General features: G+C 44.0%; 2 protein-coding genes across 3 annotated transcripts; one reads left to right on the top strand and one right to left on the bottom strand.

Annotated features, from left to right (window-relative positions):
- Positions 1 to 1,339: 1,339 nt before the first annotated feature.
- On the top strand, positions 1,340 to 7,488 carry PSMC3IP (PSMC3 interacting protein). Its single transcript, XM_074261604.1, has 8 exons — positions 1,340 to 1,497; positions 1,581 to 1,681; positions 1,898 to 1,987; positions 3,298 to 3,409; positions 6,333 to 6,478; positions 6,596 to 6,649; positions 6,754 to 6,813; positions 6,907 to 7,488. The coding sequence occupies exons 1-8, from the start codon at positions 1,467 to 1,469 to the stop codon at positions 6,961 to 6,963; spliced, it is 651 nt and encodes a 216-aa protein (XP_074117705.1). The 5' UTR covers positions 1,340 to 1,466; the 3' UTR covers positions 6,964 to 7,488.
- MLX (MAX dimerization protein MLX) lies at positions 7,166 to 11,084 on the bottom strand. Of its 2 annotated transcripts, none has more exons than XM_074261603.1 (8): positions 10,979 to 11,084; positions 10,642 to 10,678; positions 10,234 to 10,323; positions 9,934 to 10,040; positions 9,568 to 9,667; positions 9,340 to 9,439; positions 8,659 to 8,860; positions 7,166 to 8,109 (listed from the first exon to the last, which is right to left on the bottom strand). In XM_074261603.1, exons 1-8 carry the CDS (start codon positions 11,018 to 11,020, stop codon positions 8,053 to 8,055), a joined length of 735 nt encoding a protein of 244 aa, XP_074117704.1. In that variant the 5' UTR covers positions 11,021 to 11,084; the 3' UTR covers positions 7,166 to 8,052. The 2 variants fall into 2 exon arrangements, with proteins under 2 accessions (XP_074117704.1, XP_074117703.1); XM_074261602.1 differs by having other exon boundaries at positions 10,781 to 11,050.
- Positions 11,085 to 11,319: the final 235 nt, after the last annotated feature.

Raw genomic sequence — 11,319 nt, 5'->3', positions numbered from 1 at the left:
TAACTCAGGGGGAAAATCCTTCAGAGACCTCCATATCCCCTGGGGCTGCATCTAGAATCCTCTGCTTCCCCATGAGAGATCAAACCATCCACTTTTTACCTGCACTAACCCCTTGCTGCTCCTCAGGGACCATTCCTCCTACACTCCCAGACTACCACAGATGTTGGGACAGAGCCCATTTCTATGTGCTGCAATTTCGGGGTGTTATTATTTTTGCTGTTGTTCCAAGAAATTCAGGGGGCAGTGAATTAATATTTGAGCAAGAGAAGAGAGAAAAAGTAGTTGCCATATTACCTTTATAGGAAGGTTTGAGAAGAGAGGTTCCTCCTTCACACCACCCCGAGGCAATTCAAAGCTCACACGTCTTGTTTGGTAAAGCTGTGATTTATAAAGACGACAGGTGGCTAGGTTTGAAAGTAGACATTTATGGAAAGACAGCTGGGATTTCTGGATTTGCATGAATGTGTGTAGATGCAAACCCTGGGAATGGAACCGGAGGGTGGAAGGTAGGGGGAAATTCGAAGAAAGTTTCTTTGGGTGTTTCCTCTAGGTAGGGGCTCCTTCTCCGAATCTGTTTTTCCACTGTGAATTGGGGGTGGGGTGGGAGGGCAGATATTCGAAAATAAATCTTGTATGAGAAAAAATGTGGTGTTGACTCCCAATTGAGTAGTCTGTCTTTGAAACCGGAAGTAAGATGTGCTACTTAATCGGAATGATGGAAGCAATTTAAAGAAAATGTGATATTCGAAGGGGAATCTACATTTCTAACATCCTCACTCCATCTAAAAGGCTTATTTTAAGGGCTGCTGGAAGGGTTCTGACTATGGTAAGAACAGAAAGCTGCCCGCCTTTTTCGCTGGCGTTTGCTTGAACGGACAGCTGTTCTTCGGCCCACGATGATTTCAGAAACTAGAAATATTTATTTCAGGCTGTTTCACAGACTTGTGTGGGCGGAAATGGAAAGCACCTGTCAGGTGGCCGGCCTTGATCTAGGCCGACAGGAAACGAGCCGCCTCCGTTCTCCAGGATCACCGTCCTGGCTTCTCCAGTCTCACCCCGTCCCTATAGGTACAGGACAAAGCGCCCCTTGGGGGCGGGCCTCTGCCACTGCAAGCCACAGCCCCGCGCAAGAAGGGTTTTGGGGGCGGCTATTATGTGTGTGTGCAATAAATAGACTGACAGGAGGCTCCTCTCTGAAGGCGGAGGAGTTGCGTCGTGTCTGTCCGGCGGATCGTCCGGGAAGGAAGCAAACGCTCCATCCTTCGCCCCCTCCTACACCCACAATTTGGGAGGGGGGAGAAACGTGCGCCACGCCTTGTGGGGGGGGACTCTGCGCCTAAACCCGTCCTCTGGGACGGCCTTTCAGTCACGTGGGCCAACCACCGCGCTCAGTCTCTCCGGGCCAGCTCCCGGAAGGAGGGAGTCACCAGCTGGCGCTGGCTTCCGGCTGTTTGACTGGTGGCGGGATGAGTAAAGGCCGCGCGGATCCGGCCGTAGGTGAGTGTCCGGTCGGGAGCCTAGGGACTGTTGGAGGCCGGCTGGCTCTGGTTGCGCCAGTGACCACGGTCCCTTCCCCACAGCCCCCGGGCTTGTCCTGAATTACCTTCGGGAGCAGAACCGACCCTACAGTGCCCAGGACGTGTTCGGGAACCTGCAGCGGGATCACGGGCTTGGCAAGGCGGTGAGACGCCCCCCCGAGCGGCCGAGGGCGCCCCACCCTCGGGGGCTTCGACCCCCCGAAACACGGCCGGGGTCTGACGTGTCAGTGGGTCCGAAACAGCCGGCCCTGGGATGAGACGGCTAGGGCCAGGGTGTCCTTCCCACCCACACCCCTCCCCGCGCGAGGCGGGTCTCCCGGATCCCCGGATCCTCCCAACCCTTCGCTTCTCTCCGCCAGGCGGTGGTAAAGGCCCTGGAGCAGCTGGCGCAGCAGGGCAAAGTCAAGGAAAAGGTGTACGGCAAGCAGAAAATCTACTTTGCGGATCAGGTGAGAGGAGCCGCCCCGGCCCCCAGGGCTCCGTGCTATCCGGCCTCCGGCCCTTCACTGGCTTCGGCAAAAGCTACGTCCGAGCTGCTGGTGTAGAGGCGATTCTCTACTGCAGAGCTGACCAAGGCCCGCCCTCCCAGACCTCCCGTCTGCCCTCGGAACTCTGAGTTGGTTCCCCTGCCTCTGTCCTTTACTGCCCCCAGAAGACTCTAGCTGGAGCTTTGCTAATATTACCCCACTTGTGTGTAAAACTTAGCATTCATTTAAAAAATGTTGAATTCTAAATTCTCTCCCTCCTTGCCCCTCTCCTTAGTAGTAATCCGATATCGATTATACATATGAAGTCATGAAAAACATCTCCATATCATTTATGTCGCAAAATAAACCATACCCCCCCAAAAAAAACCCCACCCCCACAACAAAACCAAACCCAGGAAAATAAAGTAAAAAAGTATAGGTATACTTCAGTCTGCACTCGGAGTGCATCAGCTTCTCTCCAGCTGCCTAACATTTCTTCTGGCGTCTTTTAGAATTGTCTAGGATCATTGTTTTTCGTCACAGCAAAGACTCTGTTGCTCATCCTGACAATATTTGTGACTGTATGTACTATATTATGGTTCTGCACAGTGGATGCTGATGAAGTCATTTAACATCTGCCTGCCTTAATTTTCCCAATATTTTTACATTTGGGGATGGGGATGATGATAATGATACCTCCTAGGTTTGTTATGAGGATTAAGTAAAGCATCTGGCAGAGAGTAAATGCTTTAATACATGTTAACAGTTTGTTATTTATAATTTAAACTTATAAATAGCAATATATAATTGTTTACTTTCCAACAAACATTTACTAAGGGTGCTGGGTGTATCATCCATTTAGTGCTATCAGCAATTAGGTGTTCATAAAATACTTGCTGAATTAAATGAGCTTTAGAGACCTTTGTTAGTCACTATTCTCTTTATAATTTAATTCTACCTATATTTCTAAGAGTCCTTTTCTCTAGAGCAGAGATGACACAGGAAAGATGCCTGAATCTGATTAAAATGTAATTAGGAATGTTTAACAAAATAAATAAAAATATAGAATATGTTAATGTGTGGTTTTCTAAGACAATATGGGGCCTGCAAAGATCTACAGATGTGATAGTCCTTGTTTTTACTTGCTTTTGAAAGCACTGCTCTTGAAGACAGGACTAAAATTTGGGGGTAAAGTAGAATTACTGGGGATTATACATATCCTTAAATAGTGAGTTCTCTGCTGTGAGCATTGCTGAAGTTTGGTCCCTTTCTTGTTTCCTTGTCTCTGGCAGAATGAATTTGATACTCTTAGTGACACAGACCTCAAAGGCCTTGACGATGAAATTCTGTCACTCACTTCCAAAGTCCAAAGTGTCCAACAGAGCTGCCGTCACTTGGAAGCTGGTAAGTGTCCAGGTGGCTGCAGAAAATAAAGCTAACGCAAAACTTAGTAGTAAAATTCTCGGTGATTTGGTTCAAATACATATGTTTGACCTGAAAATGGCATAAATGCAACAGAAAGGAACCATCAGTCTCAATGAACTGGTTTCTTTCCCCATGCTATGACTGGAAAACTATCTACTACACCAATTTGATTCAGAGTTGCTATTGGTTGAGGTCAAACTGTTTCTTTGCTCCTTTTTCCAGGCTTTCATTTATCTTATCTCAAATGTTTATATGCTTATCCATACTTACATCTATCTGTAGTTCCTGTCTTCCTACCTTTTCCTATCGCTGGTCCCCATAGAAACTTTTCTTTCTCCAAAAGACATAGATTTTTGACCTTTCCAGTGGTGCCTTTTAACATGTTGGCCTAGTAATTGTCCTTTTGATTGCTTCTTTTTGTTATTTCTCGACCCTCCCTATGATATTATTAGTCAGCAACTTCATCTCCATCATGCTGTCCAGATCCTTGTGGCCATGAACTGGCTCTTTAATACCTTGCCTTTTTCTCCTACTACTGTTCATACCTGCAGACCTTTAACCCTTGGTCAGACAACATTCCACCACTAAAGATTTTTTTCTAGTATCAAGTGAGCCCTCCCTGCTACATAAGTCTTATTTTTCCCAGATTGACTTTCTCTCACTCTTTTCAAGGATTCGTCCACACCTTTTTCCCAATCTCCTAAGCCTCTCTCTTTACCTCTCTGAAGTGAGCCCTACTCTCACTATTTTGCTGAGAACACTGAAGCCTCTCTTGAGCTCTTTACCTTTCTTATCCAACTTTATCTTTAGCCTCTGAGGAAAAAGAGATGGCCTGTATTAAAGCTTGATTTAATTCAGCCTCCTTAGAGGAGACTTTGGTGTGGACTATCTACTATTGACTTGCTTCTAAGATTACATTCTTGTTTTCACTGCTTTATGTTATCTTGCCCATTATAGTATAATGGCTGTTTTCAAGAAGACAGTACCTTTTCTTTTTTTTTTCCTTGCATCCTTAGTGTTTAGCACAGTGCTTGCCACAAAACTTAATCAACACTAGTCAATTATTTGTTCTCCTTCTCTAGCACCTTCTTTTGGTAATTAATTCTATCTCTTCTATCATACTAATTCCTTCCCTGCTGTGAATTTTTCCAGGTCTTAACTTATCCTTAAAATGCTGTCATTTAATAGCCAGCCACCTCTAAATTGTTATCCTTTATCTGTTTTCCTTTTTACTGCCAAATTTACTGCTTGAAATTCTCAATGCCCATTTCCTTCTCGACTCCTTTTACCCATTTTTTTCCTGAAACTGTTCTTTCCACAGTTCCCAGTAATCTTTTAGTTGATAAATTCAACAGTCCTCATTTTCATTGTTTTCTTTGAAGCTTTCCATGTTAACTGTCCCTTCTTCCCAAATAGTCTTTTCCTGGTTTCTGTAACACTTTCTCCAAGTTCCTTTCCTATATTATCTTACTAGTCCTTTTTAGTCTCCTTTCCAAGTTTGTCATTTATTTCCTTAATCCTTAAACATAACTATCCCTCAAAGGGCTGTCCTGCATCTTCTTAATTCTACCTTTCAATGATCTATTCCATTAGCTTTCATGGAACTATTAGGTAAATATGTAGGTACCTCACAAGTGTATATCCAGCCTTAATTTGAATCTTAAGCTGAACATATCCAAAAATGAGAACATTTCATTTTTCTCTTGTTGTTCTAACTTCCCTACTTTTATTAAGGCCACTGTCATCTTTCCAGTCATACAAGTTTGTAACTTTTAGTCATCTTTAATTTCTTTTTTTTAATATCTCATGCTCTCAGTTGCCAAATTAATTCTACCTCCATAACAATTCTTGCATCTTTTTCTCCTCACAAGGACACTTTCATATCACCTGCTGCTTATACTGCAGCTCTTAATGGAGACTTCAGTCTTCCCTCTCATTCATCTTCCATACATCTGCCAGAATAATCCAAGAATAGAAAAGCCAGTCTCTGGTTCAAAAACCCTTCATTTTTACAAAAAATTAAGCTGGTATTAAAGGCTTTCCACAATCTGGCTCCAACCTGACTTTCTAGCACTAGCTCATTATGCTCCTTTTTATATAATCTGGATGTTCTCTAAACATTCTAAAACATTCATTCTCCCACTAGCCTGGAATGCATCTTCTTCTCCTCTTTTCCAAATATCGGTCTTCAAAACTGCTCAGGTGCCAGGTCTGTGATAATGCAAGGAAGAAAGAACTACTAGGAATTATCTTGGTTTAATTATGTGTAAAAAATTCTCTCTCTCTCTCTCTCCCTCCAAAAAGTCAAGTTCTTTAAGCAGTGTTTAATTTTTCTTGGTGTCCCTACTATTATTACATACAGGCATTTAGAACTTTTAAGTCGGTGAGCCAGCTTAAAAAACATGAGATAGATTTTAGAATTGTTGAAAAACATAGCCTTTGAAATGAGTGTGAACCACAACACTCTTTCTGTTGTTTGCTTGCATTTTTGTTTTTCTTCCCAGGTTATTTTTACCTTCTTTCTAAATCTGATTTTTCTTGTGTAACAAGACAATATGTATACATATATTGTATTTAACATATACTTTAATATGTTTAACATGGATGGGATTACCTGCCATCTAGGGAGGGGAAAAGTCGAAACATAAGTTTTGGCAAGGGTCACTGTTGAAAAATTACCCATGCATATGTTCTGTCAATAAAAAGCTATAATAGAAAAGAAAAGAAAAACACAGCCTTTCCTCTGTATTCTTATTTTTTCTAGGATACTTTTAGTGACCAGTTATGTTCATGACTCCAAATTCTCCTTTTCTTTCTATTTCCCTTATCTTGAGCTCCCAGGTTAATGGGGAATACAGGGCTCTCAAAAATAATTATTGGAGTCGGTCTGACTTTCTTGTAGAACTGAAAGAACTGACCAGCTCCCTGACTACACCAGAGATGTGTAAAGAGATTGAGGAGTTAAAAAAAGAATGTGCCAGTTATACAGAGAGGTTAAGTAAAATCAAAACAACTACCAACCATGTGACTCCAGAAGAAAAAGAAAAGGTAAAGGGGATGGAGGAGGGGAATCACTCTTTGGAATGATTATTAGCAGCTTGGCTAAACCTAAGGTAAGTGGGGAATTCCTAAGGAGTTAGAAGAATCTTTTGGGTTTGTGCCTAGGTGTATCAAGAGAGGCAGAAGTATCATAGAGAGTGGAAGAAACGGAAGAGGATGGTAAGTGTCAGCACATTGGCCTGGAAAGGCTTTTTGAAGATGGGAGGGAGGGGGTGGAAAAGAGCACTCAATATCTTAAGAGCTACCTCTCTTTTTCTTGTTAGGCAACTGAACTGTTTGATGCAATTCTTGAGGGTTACCCCAAGAGTAAGAAGCAGTTTTTTGTAAGTATTACCTCCCAACCTCCTTGCCCTTTGTTTCTAGGCCAGGAACCTAATATGAAGGTAGCTGAATTTTCTCCTTGCCTTGCTCTATAGGAAGAAGTTGGAATTGAGACAGATGAAGATTACAATGTTGTCCTTCCAGACTCCTGAGGAACCTCTTTCTGAATAATGAAGTCAGAAGAAACTTCCTAAACTGGTTGTATTGGGGTTATTTTGACACTTCAGGTGCCCTTTGTGACTAGAGTCTAATTTAGAGGAAAGTAACTAGACTAATTAGTACTAAGGAGGCAAGTGGTTATGCATTATATTAAATCAGTTTAGTGGATATGACTTGATAAAAAATCAGAATGAATTTTGGCTTAAGCATTTAGTAAATTTTATTGCAATCACAATTTGATATAAAAATATTTAATTTCCATTAGATGGTAAAGTCTTCCTTTTGTAAGCCTGAAAAAAAAAAAAAAAAAAAAAAAAAAAAAAGGAAGTAGGCTTCTATATATTTGAGATAGAAGTTTCTCCACTAACTCCTGGTTCATTCCTGATAGAAATTGTGGCAGCAAGTAAGAAATGGGACAGAAGAATCAACATCTATCCCCAATGAGCTCTTCATGTGAAGAGATGGCAAATGAGCATGAGGTACCACAAGACTTGACTGACCAAAAAAAAATAATAAAATTAGTAAAATTGTGAGATTTACATTGAAGTAAAGATCACATTGAAATAAAAGTTAAGAAATCTGCCAAAGTTTCTGATTACTGTGGCAGACTCTCTAGGGATAAAATCCCTATATAACATGCTAAAAATTTTATCTGTGCCATGGACACGACATGGCAGCACCAATGGGGATAAGTACCTGTGATACTTCATGGTTACGTAAATATTTTTTCTGCCTTTACCAGATTGCTGGCAGAATACTATCACTCTACACAATCTCACTATCACTCCTATAAGACATATCACAGTGGCGGCTATAGTTAGTAGCTTCCAAATAAATACCTGATTTCAGTTTAAATTGGAAGCTTATGAAGGAAAATGCCAGAAGTGATTTTTAGGGGGACAAGTTCAATGGCCCCTAGAACTTCCACAGATGAAATGGGTTTGTTTAATATTGACAAAATAAATTATAAATTAATCAGAAGCTGTCCAAAATCCAACAAACAAAGCAAATGTTTGAGATGTCAGAACCAGAACAAACCTCCTGGTTCTATATTTCAATAGTGTTGTCTGAAAGGCAAGCAGTCAGTAGAGCTGGTTTTTCAATTGATGAAGCACCCCAGTAACAATCTCCTGGAGGGTCTAGGGATAGGAAAAGAGAAAAGGGGGATGAGTCTAGGCCAAGGTCACACCTCAACTATCTTCTCTATACCCAAAAGTAATAGTAAGCCTTTCTTAGAAAAGGAGTATGGGGCCCAAAGGCAATAGAGTGGGATATTTTCTAAAAGGGGAAAAAAGGGATTAGTGTAGTGCTTGACATGAAGGTGATTAATATTTACTGAGTAATTTATAAACTGCAACCAAAACCCAGGTTAGATTACAAGGAGTTTAAAAAAAAAAAAAAAAAAATGAAAGCATAAAAGAAAGGAGACTGGATTTAATACCACCTGCTGGGCAGGGAACTTAGCCTTTCACTAGCCCCAACCATGACTAAAGTGCCAAAGCAGGCGCCAATCTAGATTGCTAAAGAAATTTCCTAAACTGAGACCATCACAGATCTCATGAAAGAAAAAGTCACCATCAACCTTTGCCTTACTATGAGTGACTAGACTGCCTGAAGGGTCTTCAGCTGAGTGGGTATTGCTGTCAACCAAAGGGCTTCCACCCCACCCTACAAAGGTTTCAGCACACCTGGGGCTTACAGTGCTCCTCAATCCAGCTGAAGACACAAGCTGACAACTCCTGGAAACTGGCCACAGAAATGGAGGCATTGAAGGACTGGAACAAAGAGTCCATAATGCCCTGGAACACATTGAACTTGACCTGGTCAGAGACCTGGTCCTCCCCTTCATGAGGATTATCCTGGTGTGCCTTCACAATCTGCTCATAGTTTCTGAAATCAAGAAAAAACATGATGATGTATGTTAATATCTTCCTGCCCTCCCTTCCCCTTTCAGAGCCTCTTGCCAGTCTTTAAAAGTAGAGCTAGGAATGTACTGATATCAGTTGATCATGAGAAAATAAGGATGTTACAATAGCTTAGAGGATTGGCTAGGCACATCCACTTTCAACTAGCTATTAAGCCCAATTGCAGAAAGCAGTTATGATTATCCCTGCTCTTGTTCTTTCTCTGCAGTGACTCAAACTAGTATTAAACACCTTTGTGTGTGTGTGAAAATATTTAGAGGCTAAATTTCAACTTGGATTTTCCTGATTCTAGGCCCAAGGCTCTATACATTACATTGCTTAGCTGCCTGAATAACTCATTTGCTTAAACACTAAAATGAAGACCAGAATACCTGGTCCTAATGGCTCTGCTGCTCTTCCCAATCCTTTCTTCATCTGAGCCTTATCTTTCCTCCATTTACTTACACTTTCATGATTTTCAGGGCCATGACATCTTTTCGCAGAGTGGATACTTCCTCTTCCTGTTTCTTCTTCTCTTTATGCAAGAATTGGATATAATCAATGGCTGGAAAAGATAATGGTCTAAGCATTAAGAATGGCTCAATTAAAAACACCACACCGTCTTACCCTCTTCCTGCCTTAGATTCCTGGGTACCTTACTCCTGCCCACCCCCCATTCCCTCTCTCCCATACTCTTCTGAAGAACAATGGCTTTGCTGAGCTTCTGGGAGCCAATGGAGAAATCCTGTTGCTGACAGGTGGGGACAATGGCCTGAAGGTCATCGTAGCCTCTCTGGGGGGAGAAAGAAGATGGTACCTAAGTTATACTAACGCCTTCCGTCAGTATACACAAAGACAGTAAAGGGAGGCTGTCGCAGGAAACAGCCCAGCAGGAGCCTTGGCCCCACATTGGGAATCATCTGACCACTTCATGAAGAGGTGGTGAAGGCCAAGAAGCTATATAGGAGAGGTGCAGAGCATGGCACTGCCACTGGCTTGACACCTGCCAAACACCCCACCTCAGGCCTGGAGGAGGCTAGGGCTAGGATTCCTGCTTACCTTAATGGCATCTCTGCGCTTTTGTTCTGCCTGTGTGTGGGCTCTTCGCCTCCTGTCCTTGTAGGACTCCTTGTAGGGCTCTTGTTGGTAATCACTGTCTTCATCATCTGATAGGTCACAAAGTGGCAAAGTTTGATCATTTAGGTAATACAAAAGAGAACCCTAACTTTGGAAGGAAAAATTCGGGACTTCCAGTATGAGGTAACCCTAATACTGGAGACCATAGGCTTCATATGTTTGCCAACCTGCAGTCGAGCCCAAGATGCCGGGAATGAGGAGGAAATGCCGATCGCTGCTTACCGGTATTGGGGACGGAGGAAGCACTGGTGGAGCCAATACTATTGGCTCTGGACACTACACTCCCCTTTCGGTTACTTTCTACAAAGAGCCCTGGAAGAGAGGCACCCAAGAAAAAATTACTCCTCATACCAGCCACTAGCTGGAACCCGTTGGCCTCCAGGACTCCCGGATCATTCTTTCCTTCTCCCCAAACAGTTCTAGGCTAGTCACTCAGGACCCTCCAAACCCTTAGGGCTCCTACTTAGGCTGTAGGAAAGGAGTCCCATTATTTCCCTCCCAGACTGGACACCAGAGTACACCCTGCCCCCATCCTCTCCACTCATAGGCGGACACTACCCCCCCATCCCAACACCTTTAGGAGGCGGGGACGGGGGCGGAGGCCGCATCACCCAGACTTGGGCCACTCACCGGGGTCCAGGCTGTTGTCACTATACGCATACTCCACCTGCGGGGGTAGGGAGATCGCTCAGGTTCCGACCCTTCCAGAACCGGCTGCGGGCGCAGCCCCCGGCCCTGCCCCCCGCCCCCCCGTGCCGCAGACACTCACACACGGTCCGCTCTCTCGGCTCCCCACTTGGGCACGCGGGGGGCCGGGGCTGTCTCCGCAGTCCCCAGCCCCGAGCCCCTGGGGGCAAGGCAGGGAGAACTGAGGGGAAGTGGGGGAAACCCCCGCTCTCCCGTTTCCCCTGCGTGCACGTGCCCGACCCGCCCTCCCCTTGTCGGCGTGCGCGCCCACGGGGCTTGCCTTGACCCAGGGGTCCTCCGGAGAGGCGCCCCGCTCCGTCATTGTCAGACCAAACGAACCGGAAGCGCCGCGTGCAGGGCACCCCCCCCCCCATGGGCGGGACCCAAGCCCACATGGTCCATAGTTCACCAACCCCAAGGCATGAGATGAAGGCGCGCTGCGCCTGCGCAGAGAAGGGCGAAATGGAATAGATTTTTAAAAGGGTGTTAGGCCAGAATTTAAATTCCAGTATGGAGCAATAACAGCAATCTCTACCTCTATTTATGCACTCTCTCCCCTAAATTAACATTTTCTGAGATTCGAGTAATCCTCAAAAAAAAAAGGGGGGGGAGGCGGAGTCT

The sequence above is a fragment of the Sminthopsis crassicaudata genome, chromosome 4, assembly GCF_048593235.1.
Source record: "Sminthopsis crassicaudata isolate SCR6 chromosome 4, ASM4859323v1, whole genome shotgun sequence".
NCBI classification, from domain to species: Eukaryota; Metazoa; Chordata; class Mammalia; order Dasyuromorphia; family Dasyuridae; genus Sminthopsis; species Sminthopsis crassicaudata.
This window is presented reverse-complemented; position numbering and strand designations above follow the sequence as displayed.

What these genes read in the sequence shown, in the direction of transcription:
- PSMC3IP (XM_074261604.1), top strand. Translation starts at nt 1,467, where the DNA reads ATGAGTAAAGGCCGCGCGGATCCGGCCGTAG. An exon ending in CCGCGCGGATCCGGCCGTAG is followed by an intron (nt 1,498 to 1,580) that starts GTGAGTGTCCGG and finishes CCTTCCCCACAG; the next exon opens with CCCCCGGGCTTGTCCTGAAT. An exon ending in AGAGTAAGAAGCAGTTTTTT is followed by an intron (nt 6,814 to 6,906) that starts GTAAGTATTACC and finishes CTTGCTCTATAG; the next exon opens with GAAGAAGTTGGAATTGAGAC.
- MLX (XM_074261602.1), bottom strand. Translation starts at nt 11,020, where the DNA reads ATGACGGAGCGGGGCGCCTCTCCGGAGGACCCCTGGGTCAAGGCAAGC. An exon ending in AGCCATTGTTCTTCAGAAGA is followed by an intron (nt 9,440 to 9,567) that starts GTATGGGAGAGA and finishes TATCTTTTCCAG; the next exon opens with CCATTGATTATATCCAATTC. An exon ending in AGGAGCACTGTAAGCCCCAG is followed by an intron (nt 8,110 to 8,658) that starts GTGTGCTGAAAC and finishes TCCTATCCCTAG; the next exon opens with ACCCTCCAGGAGATTGTTAC.